Source organism: Esox lucius, chromosome 20 (assembly GCF_011004845.1).
Source record: "Esox lucius isolate fEsoLuc1 chromosome 20, fEsoLuc1.pri, whole genome shotgun sequence".
Classification (NCBI taxonomy): Eukaryota; Metazoa; Chordata; class Actinopteri; order Esociformes; family Esocidae; genus Esox; species Esox lucius.
This window is the reverse complement of record NC_047588.1, coordinates 26117210-26137512: the sequence shown is the minus strand read 5'-3', so window position 1 is coordinate 26137512 and position 20303 is coordinate 26117210. Positions and strand designations below refer to the sequence as shown.

Sequence of the window (20303 nt, the reverse complement as noted above, 5' to 3'; positions counted from 1 at the left end):
ACACACACAGTGTAAATGCTATTGATGTTCACACACACACAAACACACAGTGTAAAATGCTATTGATGTTCACACACACACACACACACACACACAATGTAAATGCTATTGATGTTCACACACACACACACACACAGTGTAAATGCTATTGATGTTCACACACACACACACACACTCACACACAGTGTAAAATGCTATTGATGTTCACACACACACAGTGTAAATGCTATTGATGTTCTCACACACACACACACACACACACAGTGTAAATGCTATTGATGTTCACACACACACAAACACACAGTGTAAAATGCTATTGATGTTCACACACACACACACACACACACACAATGTAAATGCTATTGATGTTCACACACACACACACAGTGTAAATGCTATTGATGTTCACACACACACACAAACACACAGTGTAAAATGCTATTGATGTTCACACACACACACACACAATGTAAATGCTATTGATGTTCACACACACACACACACACAGTGTAAATGCTATTGATGTTCACACACACACACACACACACTCACACACAGTGTAAAATGCTATTGATGTTCACACACACACAGTGTAAATGCTATTGATGTTCTCACACACACACACACACACACACACACACACAGTGTAAATGCTAATGATGTTCACACACACACGCACTGTGTAAATGCTATTGATGTTCACTTTCATTTGGAAGCTTCATTTGGAAATTGAAGATTGTCGTTCACTTCCATACATAAATACTGTATATTCCATTTACCCACAGCAATCCCATTGTTCATCCTTTCACAGCAACTACAGCACAATCCCTGGTCATGCCTGTCCCACTCACCATTTTCATGTGTTATGATCCAGTGTTGTTGGCAATTGCTGGTTGTGGCAATGTTCCTTATCTGTGTCTGTTGGTCTCTCCGTCTATTTTTCTCTGTCTGTCTTTCGTGTGACTCTTCTCCTCCTGTGTATCTTTGTCATTTCACGTGGCTGGCTGTCGTTATGTTTCATTGACGAGCTGTCTACATGGCTGCCTGTGCTCCATCTCAGTCCGTCACCTCTGCACTGGCATGAGATCTGTCTCGGTTATCACACCGCACAGAGTGTTCTGTCTTCACTACCCCACCATCCCACCAGCTCTGTCAGCATCGTCACACTGTGCACTAGATATGTGTAGTGAACTCTGCTCATCGTCACACTGTGCACTAGATATGTGTAGTGAACTCTGCTCATCGTCACACTGTGCACTAGATATGTGTAGTGAACTCTGCTCATCGTCACACTGTGCACTAGATATGTGTAGTGAACTCTGCTCATCATCACACTGTGCACTAGATATGTGTAGTGAACTCGGCTCATCATCACATGGTGTAGATATGTGAACTCGGCTCATCATCACATGGTGTAGATATGTGAACTCGGCTCATCATCACATGGTGTAGATATGTGAACTCGGCTCATCATCACATGGTGTAGATATGTGAACTCGGCTCATCATCACATGGTGTAGATATGTGAACTCGGCTCATCGTCACATGGTGTAGATATGTGAACTCGGCTCATCGTCACATGGTGTAGATATGTGAACTCGGCTCATCATCACATGGTGTAGATATGTGAACTCGGCTCATCGTCACATGGTGTAGATATGTGAACTCGGCTCATCGTCACATGGTGTAGATATGTGAACTCGGCTCATCATCACATGGTGTAGATATGTGAACTCGGCTCATCGTCACATGGTGTAGATATGTGAACTCGGCTCATCGTCACATGGTGTAGATATGTGAACTCGGCTCATCATCACATGGTGTAGATATGTGAACTCGGCTCATCGTCACATGGTGTAGATATGTGAACTCCACTCACCCTGTGATTGAAGAGTGATAAGGGCGTACGGTCTGCACTGCAGCTCGGACGTCGCATAACATTGACTTTTTAGGAAAACTTTCTGCATTTACACATGCCACTATCCTGTATAAAATAGCCTAAATGCTGAAATCTGTGTATTTTTTAAACAAACTAAACAGCATGTGACTTTAGAGCTGCAGTCTGCATCCACTAATTGCTCTTCAACATCAACTTGAGTATCTTCAGCTAGCCTAGCACCTATATGGTTACTGAGTATTGACTACATAGATCTCTGTATTTGTTTGTCCGTCTCTCTCTGTCCGTTTGTCTGTATCTGTCTGCTTGCCTGTCTGTCTCTCTTTCTGTTTGTCTCTATCTGTCTGCTTGCCTGTCTGTCTCTCTGTCCGTTTGTCTCTATTTTTGTGCTTGCCTGTCTGTCTCTCTGTTCGTCTGTCTCTATCGGCCTTCATGCCTGTCTGTCTCTCCCTGGACCACTAGACCTCTGTAGGCCACATTTGAATTGAATATATTTGAATGCAAATGACTATGTACCTCCCTCCATCCTCTCTCCTACTGTCTGTTAGGTGGAGTACGATGGGCTGACTGGCCGTGTGGAGTTCAACAGTAAAGGCCAGAGGACCAACTACACCCTGAGGATCCTGGAGAAACACCGCCAAGGTCACAGAGAGGTCAGAGGGCACTGGGGTTATACAGTTGGGGAATGTAGTTCGAGACCAAATGGCCACTATGTGGACAGTAGAGAGCCATTACAGCAACAGTCAATCTAGAGTTAAAATTGGTTTACCAGCTGGAGACTACGAGCATCATTGCACTACGGTAGCTACAGAATTTAAATATCATCAACCCTGACCAAATTATTGGGCTTTTTAAAAATGCAATGATGTTTTCATTGCATTTCATTGCAAAAAAAACAGCCTTGCTATTGTTATAGCTTTTTCAATAGCTTTTGTTTTGAAATTGTTGAACCTTCTTGAATGCATAAAATAAAAAATGTCAATTCACTATCAACTATCAACAAGAAAATGTTGCTTCTCTGTAAGGCAAAACACATGCGTGCACAGTGTTTCCGCCAGACCACTGACCTGGAAGGCAAATAAACTCACTGACAATATGGTTTACCTGGCGACTAACGTGGCGCTCTCCAATGAACAACTGTTGTTGACTATAGTAGAATTGTTTCATTGCCAGTGCCAAAGGTTTTTCATTGCTTCCCAAAAAACATTTTGTTTTCTGATTTTGTTTTTACATGGAGCAGGGCCAGCCTTCATACATCACTGCTCATTGCACCTGAAATAGACATCAGTAGCCACAGGGCGTGCCTGTCAGGGAAGGGTACCATGTAACGTAGCGTACAACATTTAAGGTTTCCACCTGTTTCCACCATACAAGATGCAAATCTGTCCAGATATGTCGTTCACCTGGAGAAAACTACAGTAGTCTAAATAAGCTCTAATGGAGAAGCAGAACAATAACACCAAAAGAATAACCAACAGACACACATGACTCCAAAGATGCATACAAAGCACCAATTGCTTTCATGTATAATCAGGAGGGCAGTTTTGACAGGTTGGGGGCAATGAAACCTGTGAACTGATCATTGGGGGTTGCAGTGGCTTGTGGGTCTACATTCTCACATCTATATAAACCAAATTGTGTGAGGGGAGGGAATTTATCTGGAATTGATTTTAGAAGTGGTCTTCAAAACAGGCTGTTTCGGAGATGCCCATCCCTGTTCTATTTTAATATTTTTCACTTTGAATGTATAGGACTTCTACAGCTCAGACATGGACGAACAGCTCAACTCTCCCACATCGCTCTCTTGAACAGTTCTCTAAGCAATACTGTAGTAGTAAATGTCACAAGAAGTGAAAATATAGCTGATTCTATCTACGACACCATTAAATCCCATTTGACCTTTAGAGAGATGTCGTACAGTCTATGTTCACATGGTCTTACCTTTCCTCTTTCCATTCTAGTCCCTTATTTTACACTCATTTGTATTCACACATCTGGCAATTATTATGTAATGTTATGTCTTATTCTCTTTATCTCTGTCCGGCTGTGTCTCTCCACCTCCCTCCATCTCTCAGATTGGTATCTGGTTCTCCAATAACACCCTGGCCATGAACGCCACCAGTCTGGACATTAACGTCTCGGAGACCCTGGCAAACAAGACCCTCATCGTCACCACCATACTGGTGAGGTCAAACCCTTTATTATGACCACCATACTGGTGAGGTCAAACCCTTTATTATGACCACCATATTGGTGAGGTCAAACCCTTTATTATGACCACCATATTGGTGAGGTCAAACCCTTTATTATGCCCACCATACTGGTGAGGTCAAACCCTTTATTATGACCACCATACTGGTGAGGTCAAATCTTTTATTATGCCCACCATACAGGTGAGGTCAAATCTTTTATTATGCCCACCATACAGGTGAGGTCAAACCCTTTATTATGCCCACCATACAGGTGATGTCAAACCCTTTATTATGCCCACCATACAGGTGAGGTCAAACCCTTTATAATGCCCACCATACAGGTGAGGTCAAACCCTTTATTATGCCCACCATACAGGTGAGGTCAAACCCTTTACTTTGACCACTTCATTATGACCACCATACTGTTTATGTCAAATCAGTAATCATATCAGTCTACATTTAATATTATTAATTCCAGATATGCATCAATATGTTTGCTCACTGTATAGGAGAGCCCCTATGTGATGCGTAAGGGGAACTACCAGGAATTTCAGGGGAATGACCAGTACGAAGGCTTCTGCGTGGACATGCTTAGGGAGCTGGCAGACATCTTAAAGTGCTCCTTCAGAATCAAGTTGGTGGACGATGGGCTGTATGGAGCGCCTGAACCCAATGGGTCCTGGACTGGCATGGTTGGAGAGCTCATCAATAGAGTGAGTTCTCATTCACAGGCGTGCACGTGAGTGAGGTGGGGTGCGGGGATTGATGTGAGGGGCGTGAGGGTGTGTGGGTTGATGTGGGTGTGGGGGGGTGTTAGGGTGTGGGGACTGAGATGGGTGAGGGGGTTGATGTGAGGGGTGTGAGGGTGTGTGGGTTGTTGTGGGTGAGGGAGTTGATGTGAGGGTGTGGGTTGAGGTAGGTTTGGGGGGTTGATGGGAGGGGCGTGAGGGTGTGTGGGTTGATGTGGGTGTGGGGGGTGTTAGGGTGTGGGGACTGAGGTGGGTGAGGGGGTTGATGTGAGGGGCGTGAGGGTGTGTGGGTTGATGTGGGTGTGGGGGGGTGTTAGGGTGTGGGGACTGAGGTGGTTGAGGGGGTTGATGTGAGGGGCGTGAGGGTGTGTGGGTTGATGTGGGTTTGGGGGGTGTTAGGGTGTGGGGACTGAGGTGGTTGAGGGGGTTGATGTGAGGGGCGTGAGGGTGTTCACTCTACTTAGCTGGTTAACTCCGGCTCTCAGCTTACAGAGCCGTGATTTAAATAAATAAATAAAATATCCAATCCACTTCTCCATTATTCATTTCTGTTGCATTTTTCATGTATGCTAATGGTGTTATAGTGATTGACTTTTCCGACAGTGATGTTTGTTTATTTAGTTGGTATAGTCACTGGTGGCCATCGTTCTGTGTGTGAAAGACACTTGCCGCTTCAGTAGGGGGACAAGTTGGTGTACTCAGCAGGGAACTCAATGATTCTCTGCTGGCTGTCTGAAAAGGCCTTATGTCTGGTTAATTAGTACCGCACAGCATACTTAAATTACCACGGTGTGGTCCCCATGTGGCTCCTGCCATGGTGCTGCCCTGCTCTCCCCACTCTTTGCTCTCTCTGCACTCCTGACTGATCAAACCAGACTAATTAACATCCCATGTTCATCAATTAGGCTTTAATTGGACTGTCTGACAGGCAGTTCCACAGGGATGGAACCCCCAGCCAGTCCACGGTTCTACTGCATGTGTCTCTGGGTATTGTCTCTCTGACAGAATAATACTACTATTTTCTCTTGGTGTGTTTCACAGTGTCTCTCTATGGGAGGTGCAGGGAGCTCCTATGGCATATAGGTGTTCTACAAACCTAAGCCAGCCGTTAGGACATCCCTAGACCTGTTTGCTGGGTGCATCTACGAGCTTGTAGGGTCTTTAAGTGTCATATATTTCAGACCCTCTCTCTATTTCCCACAGAAAGCAGACTTGGCAGTAGCAGGCTTCACCATCACATCTGAGAGGGAGAAAGTCATCGACTTCTCTAAACCCTTCATGACACTAGGAATCAGCATCCTGTACAGAGTCCACCTGGTAAGATAGACAGACATGTATTTATTTCTATGATGACATCTGACTCATATTGACTGATAGAATGGATAGACTGGATATGGTAAAAACAATACAAATTGTTGTACATCCACACATTTCTGTCTTGTGTGGTTATCTGTTGCATTACAAGATGTTTGATTCTAGAGATGAGGTACAGCTGCAGGGGGAACACTGCCCCTCTGTGGCTGAAAGACAAACTACAGGAAATGTATTATAGAGTAACCGCCAAACTAAATCGTCTTCTATCTTCTAGGGCAGGAAGCCGGGATACTTCTCGTTCCTTGACCCCTTCTCTCCTGCTGTGTGGCTTTTCATGTTGCTGGCTTATCTGGCTGTCAGCTGTGTACTCTTCCTGGCTGCAAGGTAAGAGCAGAGAAAGGACCACATGAACCCCCAGACAATTGGAACAGGCAACAAGTGATGACCTTTGGCATTCAGTTCTATTATACATTTTAAGGGAAATTGTGTTTTTTATGTTATACCTCATTTCCACTTACTTTTCTTCCTGTGAAAGTATCATACAGACAGTTGTTCTGGTCAAAGTTTAATTTCTGAGATATATTTTTCTGTCTAGTTGCATGCAGAAGCTTTGTACTACATTGGCTGGACTCACCAAAATCAATGCTTCACAAACATGCCTAACGTCTTTAAAGGCAATGTCAAAGCAAAACATGTTGTTCTCCATTATTATGATCGTAAATGTGAATCTCTCAAACTGTGTTTACTTCCAGCTTTGCCCTTGTCTTGGACCTGATTTTCTAAATCCACACACTGCTAGTCTTCCGCAGTACCTGGTTCTCAAGCCTAATATAGTGTTGGTGTTACAATGTTTTAAGGATGTTTCAGTGTGTCATGTTCAATGTTTCCTACATTTTCACGACTCCTGTATTTCGCCAGTCAAGGAAACACCACTGAATGTACCAGAGCTGATGTAGCCAGTCCATTTTCTTCAAATGCACAACTTGTGATGTGTGCAGAAAAAAAAAAGTCTTTAAAGTATTAGATGGAGACATACAGAACATGTTTTGGGGTGAGTTTGATCACTGTAGTATGTCTTGTACACTCAACCAGACAACCAAATTAATGTTAGGAATTGTACATTGACCAAAACAACTGTGTGGATTAAAGTAAGTGGAAAATGTGGTCTAACACAACAGCTCAATGGACTCTCTGTGTCACTGTATAGAGCACATAAATACCTGGATGGACCAAAATTGTCTACAATTAAACCAAGATAAAACTTGAGATTATTGTGTTTGGCAACAAAAATAAAAGATCAAGTATTAGTAAAGAGCTGGATTCTCAGGCCCTGAAAACCAGGGATCAAGTGCGTAATCTTGGTGTTTTGATTGACTCAGACCTCACATTTAACAGTCATATCATAGCTGTGACCAAAACAGCATTATATCATCTTAAAAATATAGCCAGAATTTCTCTTGGTCCCAAAAAGACCAAGAGAAACTAATCCATGCTTTTATCTCTAGTAGGGTTGACTACTGTAATGGCCTCTTAACTGGACTCCCGAAAAAGACTGTAAAACAGCTGCAGTTCATTCAGAATGCTGCTGCTAAAATGATAACCAGGACCAAGAGAACAGGGCACATCACTCTGGTTCTTAAATCTTTGCATTGGCTTCCAGTCAGTTACAGAAAATTATTCAAAGTGGTGCTTTTAGTTTATAAATCTCTGAATGGTTTAGGACCCAAATACATTTCTGAAATGTTTGAAGAATATAAACCGAGCAGGGCTCTTAGATCCATGAACACAGGTCAGCCAGTAGAGCCCAGAGTCCAAACTAAACATGGAGAAGCTGCGTTTAGCACTTATGCTGTACACAACTGGAATAAACTACCAGAAGATCTTAGACGTACCCCAAACGTATACATTTTTAAATCCAATTTCTAAAAAACACTTCTCTTCTCACGTGCCTATGACTGAGCACTTAAACTTAACCACACTGTTTAGCCTTATAGCTTCCCACTTTTAATCTTTATGTTTTCTTATTGTATTTTTTATTATTATGATGTATTCATTTGCTTTGAAGTTTTCATTTGAGTATTTGTTTTTATGTCATTGTTTAAACATTTTTTTTTCAAAGCACATTGAATTGCTTCAATGTATGAATTGTGCTATATAAATAAACTTGCTTGCTTGTGTATAGTTTATATGATCTCTCCTCTAGTCCTGTCTGTGTATAGGTTTATATGATCTCTCCTCTAGTCCTGTCTGTGTATAGGTTTATGTGATCTCTCTTCTAGTCCTGTCTGTGAATATGGTTGTATGGTCTCTCCTCTAGTCCTGTCTGTGTATAGGTTTATATGGTCTCTCCTCTAGTCCTGTCTGTGTATAGGTTTATATGATCTCTCCTCTAGTCCTGTCTGTATAGAGGTTTATATGGTCTCTCCTCTAGTCCTGTCTGTGTATAGGTTTATATGATCTCTCCTCTAGTCCTGTCTGTATAGAGGTTTATATGGTCTCTCCTCTAGTCTTGTCTGTGTATAGGTTTATATGATCTCTCCTCTAGTCCTGTCTGTGTATGTTTATATGGTCTCTACTCCTCATTATATATGGATCCATAGGTATCTCTATTCATTATGAATAGGTCTTTATGGTCTCTCCTGAACTCCTCTCCTGTGCTTCCTCTCAGGTTGAGTCCCTATGAATGGTACAACCCCCACCCGTGTCTGCAGGAGCGCAAGGACATGCTGGAGAACCAGTACACTCTGGGGAACAGCCTCTGGTTCCCAGTAGGAGGCTTTATGCAGCAGGGCTCTGAGATCATGCCTCGAGCCTTATCCACGCGCTGCGTCTCTGGGGTCTGGTGAGTCGGTTTGTGTGGTGCACGCACTCACACTTTATATTTTCATTTAAATAAAGTAGCTGGCACTTTTATCAAGGGAAGATAGGACTTTGAATGGGAATAACGTCTTGGATATGGAGTCTGTGTGTGTGGATATGTAGGAGTGTGTCCATCACCCTTTCCTCTCTTATCACTCTCTCTGTCTCTCTCTTCTTCTCGCCCTCCCCATCTGTTTCTCTGTCTCTTCCTGTATGTTTCTTTCTCCTTGTCTGTCTGTCTCTTTTCCTGACTCTCTCTTTGGATTTCCTGTTGTCTTCTACTGTGTAGCCCCTCTGCCTCAGCTTCTTTTCCCATCTTTATCAGTCCCAGTTCTTCTCTTCCTCTTTACGACACTGCCTGTTTTCCCCAGGTGGATGTTCACTCTGATCATCATCTCCTCCTATACGGCCAACCTGGCAGCCTTCCTGACCGTCCAGAGAATGGAAGTGCCCATTGAGTCCCCTGACGACCTGGCCGACCAGACCAACATTGAGTATGGCACCATTCAGGGGGGGAGCACCATGACCTTCTTCATGGTATGACCCAGCACTGGCCCAGGGAGGCCTGATGTGGAGGATACTTTCAATGTGGGGGGGCTAAATGATTTTGTGTGTTTTTATTTTCCATCGTGTCCCAGAATGCACCAGTGTGTGGGGAATTGCTGAGTATTTGCCAGTGTCTCTGAGTTGCTGCTGTGTTCTTTATTGTTCATTTTGCCCTGCTTGCTGATTGGACGGTTGGCATCTGTCACCATCGGCTGTTGTTAGTGTGTGTTTGTAAGTTTCCATTTTCAGTATGTTGTTAAATGTTACGTGTGTGTGTAGGTGTGTGGGTTCATGTCATGTATGTTTGTGGGTATGTATCTAGTAAGCTTTCAGCAGGCTATGTGTTGGCTACCCTGAGCGACTTGGATTATATTAACCCTGAGCCTAACCCTATCTGGCTGTCTTTAATATGGACCTTCTCCTATCTCTCTTTCCTTACCCCTCCATTCCTTCTCATCTCTCTTTCCTCACCCCTCCCCCTCATCTCTCTTTCCTTACCCCTCCCTCTCATCTCTCTTTCTCCACCCCTCCCTCATCTCTCTTTCCTCACCCCTCCCTCGCATCTCTCTTCTCTCCAGAATTCACGCTACCAGACGTACCAGCGGATGTGGAACTACATGCACTCCAAGCAGCCCAGTGTGTTTGTGAAGAGCACGGAGGAGGGCATCGCCCGTGTGGTCAACTCCAAGTACGCCTTCCTCCTGGAGAGCACCATGAACGAGTACTACCGCAAACTCAACTGTAACCTCACCCAGATAGGAGGCCTGCTGGACACCAAGGGCTACGGCATCGGCATGCCCCTGGGTGAGAGATTGGGTGAAATGGGGGGACAGTTGGGAAAGAGGAAGAGATTGGATGAAAATGGGCGATGACCTGGAGGGCACAATGGAGGAATGGTACCATGGGAATAACGTTGAAATTAAACACTACTGTTGTTTGCTCCTTGGGGTTTAAGGCCGGGTGTCTCTGTAAAAGCACTTTGTGACAACTGCTGTTGTAAAAAGGGCTTTATAAATAAATTTGATTGATTGATTGATACCACCCACAACATCTGGATGAGAGGGGGAAGAGACCTTTAGCTTTGTGTCCTCTTCGTCTACATCTTCAATCTCTTCTTTCTCTCATCCTCAAAGGCTCCCCATTCAGAGAGGAGATCACTATGGCCATCCTGCATCTTCAGGAGAACAACCGGCTAGAGATCCTGAAGAGGAGGTGGTGGGAAGGAGGACAGTGCCCTAAGGAGGAGGACCACCGAGCCAAGGGTCAGCCACTACTCCTTATCTAGAGGCTCCTCTGATGAACTATGGTTTGTGAGAGGGGAGACTATCAAGGTCACAGTGTGGTAGGAGGTTATATGGTTTCCTGTATGGTAGGACCCTATCATGGTCTTGGTTTTAGGGGAGACAAGCAGGGTCTCTATGTGATGGGACAATATCAGGGTCTCTATGAGATGGTGGACTATCAGGGTCTTTGTGAAATGGTGGACTGTCAGGGTCTCTGTGAGATGGTGGACTATCAGGGTCTCTGTGAGATGGTAGACTATCAGGGTCTCTGTGAGATGGTGGACTATCAGGGTCTCTGTGAGATGGTGGACTATCAGGGTCTCTGTGAGATGGTGGACTATCAGGGTCTCTGTGAGATGGTGGACTATCAGGGTCTTTGTGAGATGGTGGACTATCAGGGTCTCTGTGAGATGGTGGACTATCAGGGTCTCTGTGAGATGGTAGACTATCAGGGTCTCTGTGAGTGTGTGTATTCACTGTCCTGTCTCTCCTCTCCAGGCCTGGGCATGGAGAACATCGGAGGTATCTTTGTGGTGTTGATCTGTGGCCTCATCATTGCTGTGTTCGTGGCCATCATGGAGTTTGTGTGGTCGACACGCTGCTCTTCAGTGACAGACGAGGTACGCCCACTCCCCTGCCCTCGCCAACACCGCAGACCCATCCCAGTAGGTCCCCATGGCAACACTCCCACCCTGACTCCAAGTCCTCTGTCTTATAGTCTATGTGTTTGTTGGGCTGCTTCTGGCCCTGTGTGTGTGTGTGTGTCTGACTGTGTGTGTAGCCGTGTCTCTGTGTGTTTTCTGCATGGGTGATGTGCCTTGCTGATCCTCCAACCGAACCTGGAACGATGCAGTAGCGATGTATGAAAGGAGATGCAGGATCCAGTGGCATGTCGTGACGTTGTGTGTACATACCGGTGTTGTCATGCTGTAGTCCTAGTGTTGTCATGCTGTAGTCCTAGTGTTGTCATGCTGTAGTCCTAGTGTTGCCGTTTGACCGTGTGAGTGGGTGTTGACTGTGAACTTTTTTATAGGGTGTGAATAAGCCAATATTTTGATGCCAATATTTGCTTGCGTAAGAAGCAGCGTGTGATGATTTTCTCGGCATTAAATGTCATGATGTATCTTCTTTTACATGCCTCACATGTATGCTGGTACTACTTTGTTACCATTCTTGGATCACTCACCTTGCTGTCTGTCCGTCTGTCTGTAACACCTGCCATTCTGTCAATCAGTGTCTGTTTTCTGATAAAGAATACTGTATCTGTTTGTGTAAGAACATTTATCTTGTTGGTATAATGCTGTAGACCACACCGTTTTGGGATTTGTCCTTGTTAATGCATTTCATTGGACTTCTTGTGCCAGTGTGTGATGCTGTCGGAATGCCAAGAGAAGTCTGTTTCAGACTGACTGTGTTTGTTTGGATGTGTGTGTCTGTTTGTCTACATGCACCCCAGTTTGCTGTCCTGCCTGTCAGTCCATTGTGCATTGTGTACCATTATAAAAATGGAATTTGTGATGAACACAAATGTTTAGCATTTTTCTGTGGATTGTATTAACTCTGTGTGCTCTTCGGACATTCTCCCACCTCTATCCGTCTCTGCATCTCCCTTTATTATCACCGAATCATTTCCATGAACTATCAATTGAATTGATCCTTCCATTTCTACCTATCTATACTGCCCCCTGGACTGCTTCTCCTCCTACTCTACCCTCCATCCACCTGCCTGCCCTGTTTCGCCTTTCCTTTCTCTTGTTTGCCTTTTATTTTTTCTTCCACATATCTGTCTTTCTGTTTCTGTCTCTGTCTGTCCATCTGTTTCTCCCTGCATCTTCCCCATCTCTGTCTGTTTCTCCCTCCATCTCTGTCTGTTTCTCCCTCCATCTCTGTCTGTTTTTCCATCTCTCTCTGTCTGTTTCTCCCTCCATCTCTGTCTGTTTCTCCATCTCTCTCTGTCTGTTTCTCCCTCATCTCTGTCTGTTTCTCCATCTCTCTCTGTCTGTTTCTCCCTCCATCTCTGTCTGTTTGTTGTGCTTGTCCTTTTTCTTCCCTCTTTCTCCCCATTTGCGTTCTTTCCTTTTTGGCCCCACTTCCTTCCCCTGTCTCTGTCTGTCTCCCCCTTCCTCTATCCCTCCCACTCCTTTCTCCCCCGTCTTCCCAGGTATCTGTCTGTCAGGAGATGCTCACCGAGTTCAGAAACGCCGTATCCTGTAAAAAGAGTTCCCGTTCCCGCCGTCGCCGGCCCCTGGGCAGCTCCGCGGCCCTCCGCCACCCCACCCGCATCGCCCTGGGGGCTCCGCGGCCCCTCCGCTTCGTACGGGAGATGCGTCTCAGTAACGGCAAGCTCTACAGCGGCTCCGGGCCCCTAACTGGGGGAGCAGGGGGACAAGGAGTGGGTGTAGGGGCAGGAGGAGGTCCAACAGACATGGGTCCAGGGCCCCAGCGAATCCTGGAAGACTCTCTGGGGGTTAACTCCACCGCTCCTCCCCCGGCCCCGCCCCAGGTTGCCGTGGCGCTCCCTCGCAGTTGCACACATGTAAGGATCTGCCAGGAGTGCAGGAGGATCCAGAGCCTGAGGTCAGGGACGGGGTCCACAAGGATACCCCCCTCATCAGCACCCCTGCCCCGCCTGCCTCCTCCCCCGGCCCCCTCCTCCTCCAACACAGACAGTGAGGGGGGAGGAGGGCCCAGCCCCAGGCAGCTTCACCACAGCACCCCCCCCTCCCTTTGGACCCATGCCCCCACCACAGAGCAGCACCAGCACAGATCTCCTGGGCGGACAGGACTAAGAGCGATGGCTTGGGGTGGGGGGGGGGGGGGGGGGGGGGGTTGTTGGGGGGGTGTTGTACAGACAACGGATATTTGTGCTGCTCAGTGACAGACTATTCTGTTGTCCTCCACACCTTAAGCAGGAAATAACGGGGGAAAGGAAGAAAAAACCAGAGATTTAGAGAGCACAAACACATTGTGAGTGTGTGATGGAATCCTTTCCTGTATTTGCACAGATACCAAAATACGTCCATGCAGAAGGACAACGACTTAGAGACCCGTTGCCTAGCTGCTTCTGATGTTGGCCTACTCTGTCCACAGAACCGGGCTCTGTAGAGTTCTAGTTCAGTGATGTATTTCAGGAAGGCTGCTTCGTTCTTATCGTACCTGTGGACCTGTGCAATCAAGTCTGAGTGACACTGGATAAAGCAGTGAGGTGGAAATATAATTTAATGCCAGACTTGTGGACCTACTGGTTTTTCATTTTGGTCTCTATGTTCCCTCTTCCTTTCCCTTTCCATGTCACCACAGAATCTGAACTAAACAGTCCGCTCTTTCTCTCAGGGCTGCCGGGGGTAAGAGCACAGACTGACCATGTAGAACCTTTAAAATATGTGACACAAAAAAGAAGACTATACCTGACTGAGTGAATTAAAAGATTTCCTTGTTTTTCTGTTGTTGTCTTTACCATTTGGTTACCCTTGTTCTAAGTAAGAGTTATGGATTAATAAAGACTATTTATGTGACTATTATGGTGGATCACAACAAATGATGAAGACTCCCCTGAGATTTACTGTGTGGAGGAGGTGTTATGTCCCTCCACACACCAAGTAGCGGCTTTTAAAACAGCATTGAAAAAGGCTGAACTACTGTATGCGTGGAGTGTGTGTGTGTAGTGTGTGTTTGTGTTTGTGTGTGCGGAGGTCTGCAGTAATTACAAAACGTGAGAGGAATCCTGCAAAAAAGGATCACACCCTTTCAGCCTAAGTGAATGATAATCAAAGGCTTTGAGAACTGAGAATGAATTTTCCCTGTTATCCTGCAGAACACTTGCCAAGCCTTTACTTCTCTTTACCTCTGTTCACAGCTTAGAGAGAAACACAGAGAGAGAGAGGGAGAGACTCAGAGCATGTGAAAAAAAGAGAGAACCAAAAAGAAAAAGGGAAAGAGAGACAAGGATGCCACAGTATCAGAATGACAAATCCCTAAATGAACTACTTCCATAATTAATTCTGGGCAGCATCGTGCTGGGGGCTTGGTCTGGCCGCCTGGAGGCTGCCAGAAGGCTGGGACTAAAGCTTCCCTTCTGTATATCACACTGAGCTGACTGTCTGCAGCACAGACGCCTGCCAGATCCTGACTCTGAGCTCCCTCCTCCCTGAATCCTCTCCTTCTAGCCTGTAAAGCTCATTATTCCCCTTAATAAGTAATAACCACCCAATGACTGAGGAGGAGATGGAGGTCATGGATTACAGTGCAGACAGAGGGACTAACGTTACAGAGTTGAAGTCAATACTTCGCTGGATCTCTGTAGCCTTTCTGCAGTTTCTGCTGCCTCTAAGGTGTATCTCTCGGATGCACTACATGGATGGCTTGGTCCTAATACACCTCATCCCTTTCCTCGCCTCCTTTCCTACACAACAGCTGATCTGACAGGACAGGTGAATCTCTATCCTCTTTGATCACCTATCTTTAGTGAAGAAGGAAAGGAGAGATGGAAATGTAGGCTTTAGTATTCAGAAGTATATGAATGTCAAGGGATGGAGGGAGGGGATAGTTCACAGTGACACCCCTGTGGTCTTCACCTCTAAACCGGAAATAAATCAGAGTTTGATGGGAGGTCACTCAAGACTTTTCTGCTCTCTCTGTCCTTTTACATTTTTCTATACTAGAGCTAAATGGACTATTAAAACAATGATGTTGAATAATATGATTCAATTGTTATTATTATTATTGACGTATGTCCATTCACCCCATAGACATCACCTTAAAAGCTACCGACAAACTTATTTGGAATTAAAAAAAAAAGATCCAACTGCCCAGTCTGGCGTTATGTATCGTCTGTACTTGTGTTAAAGTGCTCCGATGTGTGCGCTTGTGAAGCTGTGCACACCTATGCACGTGTGTTTGTCAGTGTGTATATGCACCATCCACCAATAGTGGGCCACCTGAGTAGTATCGTTTTTAACCCTGACAGCTAGGGTTTTAAATCCGCCTGTCACTATCTTGACATTTTGGCTTCTGCAGACCCTCAGCTACATGAAGGATGTATTGAAAACAATTTTAGTAATAATAAACTTACATTAGTAATAATGTGAAATAGTCGGAAAAACTTAAAAACATATTTTGGTTTTACATTGAAATAAAATCTTAAAATATAATGGGTAGCCTGTTTTACATTACATTTGGATACCCCCAGGGGTTCAGAATAACTACAAGTTGAATGGTTTTGAATTTATAAAATAATAAAATGAACATGGAACTTTTTTTTACTCTCATCCACATTAATTTTTTTTTCTCAAAAATTCTGATTATCAATAATTCTGAAAATGCCCACATGACTTATTCTGTCTTAGTGTACTTCCAAAAGCCACCACTAGATGGCAGTCCATTTTTTTAACTCAGGATTTATTTACATTTTTATGCAGTGTCTTGAATTGGGGGTGCCTTTGGAATTCCCTACATGTGCCGTATCTGGAAGTGGTGGAGATTAGAACAGGGATGTGTCCAGTCTTCCTTTGGATGGTTATATCCACAGGTGACACTACACAACACAGCATAGGCCCACATTTGACCACTGGGTAACGTACCGTTATGTCAAGTTATCATATAGGCCTAGTAATTCCACTAAAACAATGCAAATAATAATAAACATAATCATATTATTGCATTTAGGCTACACTCTATTTTACAAAAGGGTCGATTCCAAATGGGTTTATGTATTGTAGACTTCTAAACAAGAGAAAAAGATCAAGTATAATTAGTTAGGGCTGCTGCTGAAATCCTGAAGGACTATAGGTGATCAATATTTGTGATCACAATTGCGGGGCTTCTGGTTTACGAAAGTACACAAACGAGACGTTGCTATGATCAGCCGAATGTCGTTGTTCCCGTGAGAAACACCTGGCTCCTCCCTCCCTCACCGTCTCTCGAGTCGTCAACATCATCTTACTTGTAACAAATAAATAAGTCTTGACTTAATGTGTTTTTTGATTTCTTTTTATAATAATTCAAACTACATATAGATGATTGCCCCCATATATTTTTTTGGCGGTGGGGATCACCCAGTCGGTGGCCACCCTGCATTTGGCGCCCTGGGCTAGAAACGCCCCTGCTTACAATGGCCCGGGAAATCCCATACGGAAAATAAATATATTCTTTAAATCATTTGGAAAATATATTCCTAAATATGTTTGGTAGATGTACAGTGGATATTAAAAGTCTACACACCCCTGTTAAAATGCCAGGTTTTTGTTATGTAAAAGAATGAGACAAAGATAAATCATGTCAGAACTTTTTACACTTTTAATGTGACATATAATGTGAACAATTCACTTGAAACACAAACTGAAATCTTCAAGGGGGAAAAATAAAAACCTTACAATAGGCTGGTTGCATAAGTGTGCACACCCTCCTATAATTGAGTATGTGGCTGTGTTCAGAATTAACAAATCACTTTCAAATTCATGTTAAATAGAAGTCATTACACACCTGCCATCATTTAAAGTGCCTCTGATTAATCACAAATAAAGTTCAGCTGTTCTAATAGGATTTTCTTAGTTGCTTCTCAGAGCAAAAGCCATGGTCTCCAGAGAGCTCCCAAAGCATCAGAGGGATCATCAGTTAAAAAGATATCAGTCAGGAGGAGGATACAAAAGAATTACCAAAGCATTATATATACTATGGAACACAGTGAAGACAGTCATCATCAAGTGGAAAAAATACGGCCCAACAGAGACATTACAAAGAACTGGCCGTCCCTCCAAAGTTGAGGATAAGATGAGAAGAAAACTGGTCAGGGAGGCTTCCAAGAGGCCTACAGCAACATTAAAGGAACTGCAGGCAAGTACTGGCTGTGTACTACATGTGACAACAATCTCCCGTATTCATCATATGAATGGGCTATGGGGTAGGGTGACAGAAGCCTTTTCTTACAAAGAAAAACATCCAAACCCGGCTTAAGTTTGCAAAACCAAACATCAAATGTGGGAAAATGTGTTATGGTCTGATGGACAAGGTTGGACTTCTTGGCCTTAATTCCAAAAGGTATGTTTGGCCCAAAAACAACACTGCACATCAGCTAAAGATCACCCTACCCACAGTGAAGCATAGTTTTGCGGCTGTTTTTCTTCAGCTGGAACTGGGGCCTTAGTCAGGGTGGAGGGAATCATGAACAGTTCCAAATACCAGGCAATTTTAGCACAAAACCTTCAGGCATCCGTTAGAAAGATGAAGATGAAGAGGAAGTTCACCTTTCAGCACAACAACAACCTAAAGCACACATAAGCATGGCTTCACCAGAAGTAGATTAATGTTTTGGAATGGCCCAGCCAGAGCCCAGACCTGAATCCAATTGAACATCTGTGGGGTGATTTGAAGAGGGCTGTGCTCGTAATCTGACAGATTTGGAGCGCTTTTGCAAAGAAAAGAGGGCAAATATTGCCACGTCAAGATGTGCAATGCTAATTGACTCTTACCCAAAAAGACTGAGTGCTGTAATAAAATCAAAAGGTGCTTCAACAAAGTATTAGTTTAGGGTGTCCACACTCATGCAACCAGGTTATTGTGACTTTTTAACTTTTCCCCCTCAAAGATTTCAGTTTGTTTTTCAATTGAATAGTTCACGTTATAGGTCACATTAAAGATGGAAAAAGTTCAGACATGATTTATTTTGTCTGATTCTTTTACATCACAAAAACCTGGCATTTTAACAGGGTTCTGTAGACTTTCTATATCCACTGTACATGGCAACTGAACTATAAGATAGCATATGATATAAAAAAAACTCAATACCGCTGACCAAGGGGCAAATGCGATCAGTCAGTGAATGGCTTGCACATCTACATAGTTTTTCTCAGTTGCTAAGATACTTTTAATGAAACTGGAGCCAAGTTGATCTCAAACTTGATACGCTAGTGAGCCAGCAGTATTCTATGGTTGCAAAAGAAAAGACCTGCCAGATGAAGGTCTTTGACCGAAAAACGGTGCATTCGTTTGTAGTACCTGCTTGACGAAAGTCTTTGACTGAAACATTGCAGTCGTTTAATAAATAAAACACTTGTAACCATTATCAATGCACTGCAAAAAGTATCTGTCTTATCAAGTATATTTAACTTGTTTTCAGGTAAAAAAATCTAACCATCCTTAAAATAAGGTAATTTTTTCTTAACAAGTTAGAATATACCGCTTGTCTTTAGAGAATATACCTTGAATATCGTGTAATTTGTCTTGTTCCATTGGCAAATTGTTTTTACTTTTTCAAGCAAATATCTCATCAAAAATAGTTAACCATTGGCAACAATCTTTGCAGTGTGTGTGAGAATATATTTTATTTCATTTTAATTTAGAATGATCTGCTACACTGTATGCAATGTTGGTGGATTTTTTAAATTTATTTTTACCCCTCTACGGGGTGCTGGAGGGTTCATGGGAATTTGCCCAACCAATCCACATGTGTTTTGTGGATTTGGAGAAGGCATTCGACTGTGTCCCTCGCGGCATCCTGTGGAGAGTGCTTCGGGAATATGGGGTCCTAGGTCCTTTGCTAAGGGCTGTCAGGTCCCTGTACGACCGAAGCAGGAGCTTGGTTCGCATTGCCGGCAGTAAGTTAGACTTGTTCCCAGTGCATGTTGGACTCCGGCAGGGCTGCCCTTTGTCGCCGGTTCTGTTGGTAATTTTTATGGACAGAATTTCTAGGCACAGCCAGTGGCCGGAGGGTGTCAGGTTTGGGGACCACACGATTTCGTCTCTGCTCTTTGCGGATGATGTTGTTGTGTTGGCCCCTTCAAGCCAGGACCTTCAGCATGCACTAGGATGGTTTGCAGCCGAGTGTGAAGCGGTGGGGATGAGAATCAGTACCTCCAAATCCGAGGCCATGGTCCTCAGTCGGAAAAGGGTGGCTTGCCCACTTCAGGTTGGTGGAGAGTGCCTGCCTCAAGTGGAGGACTTTAAGTATCTAGGGGTCTTGTTCACGAGTGAGGGAAGGATGGAACGGGAGATTGACAGACGGATCGGTGCAGCTTCTGCAGTAATGCGGTCTGTCGTGGTGAAGAAAGAGCTGAGCCGCAAGGCGAAGCTCTCGATTTACCGGTCAATCTACGTTCCTACACTCACCCATGGTCATGAGCTTTGGGTCATGACCGAAAGGACAAGATCCCGGATAGGCAGCCAAAATGAGCTTTCTCCGCAGGGTGGCTGGGCGATCCCTTAGAGATAGGGTGAGAAGCTCGGTCACCCGGGACGAGCTCAGAGTAGAGCCGCTGCTCCTCCACATCGAGAGGGGTCAGCTGAGGTGGCTTGGGCATCTGTTTCGGATGCCTCCGGAACGCCTTCCTGGGAAGGTGTTCCGGTCCCGTCCCACCGGGAGGAGACCCCGGGGAAGACCTAGGACATGCTGGAGGGACTATGTCTCCCGGCTGGCCTGGGAACGCCTCGGTGTCCCCCCAGAAGAGCTGGAGGAAGTGTCTGGGGAGAG

General features: G+C 44.6%; 1 protein-coding gene across 1 annotated transcript in view; it reads left to right on the top strand.

Annotated features, from left to right (window-relative positions):
• Window positions 1–13146, top strand: part of grik5 (glutamate receptor, ionotropic, kainate 5) — a 103472-nt gene extending 90326 nt beyond the window's left edge. The window contains exons 11-22 of the mRNA XM_013139457.3: window positions 2446–2550; window positions 3973–4080; window positions 4599–4802; window positions 6042–6155; window positions 6427–6536; window positions 8821–8994; window positions 9383–9548; window positions 10136–10361; window positions 10691–10819; window positions 11339–11460; window positions 12075–12111; window positions 13002–13146. Of these exons, the coding sequence (XP_012994911.1) occupies window positions 2446–2550; window positions 3973–4080; window positions 4599–4802; window positions 6042–6155; window positions 6427–6536; window positions 8821–8994; window positions 9383–9548; window positions 10136–10361; window positions 10691–10819; window positions 11339–11460; window positions 12075–12111; window positions 13002–13054 (1548 nt within the window). The 3' untranslated portion in view covers window positions 13055–13146. The remainder of the gene's footprint in view (window positions 1–2445; window positions 2551–3972; window positions 4081–4598; window positions 4803–6041; window positions 6156–6426; window positions 6537–8820; window positions 8995–9382; window positions 9549–10135; window positions 10362–10690; window positions 10820–11338; window positions 11461–12074; window positions 12112–13001) is intronic.
• The last annotated feature ends 7157 nt before the right edge of the window (window positions 13147–20303 follow it).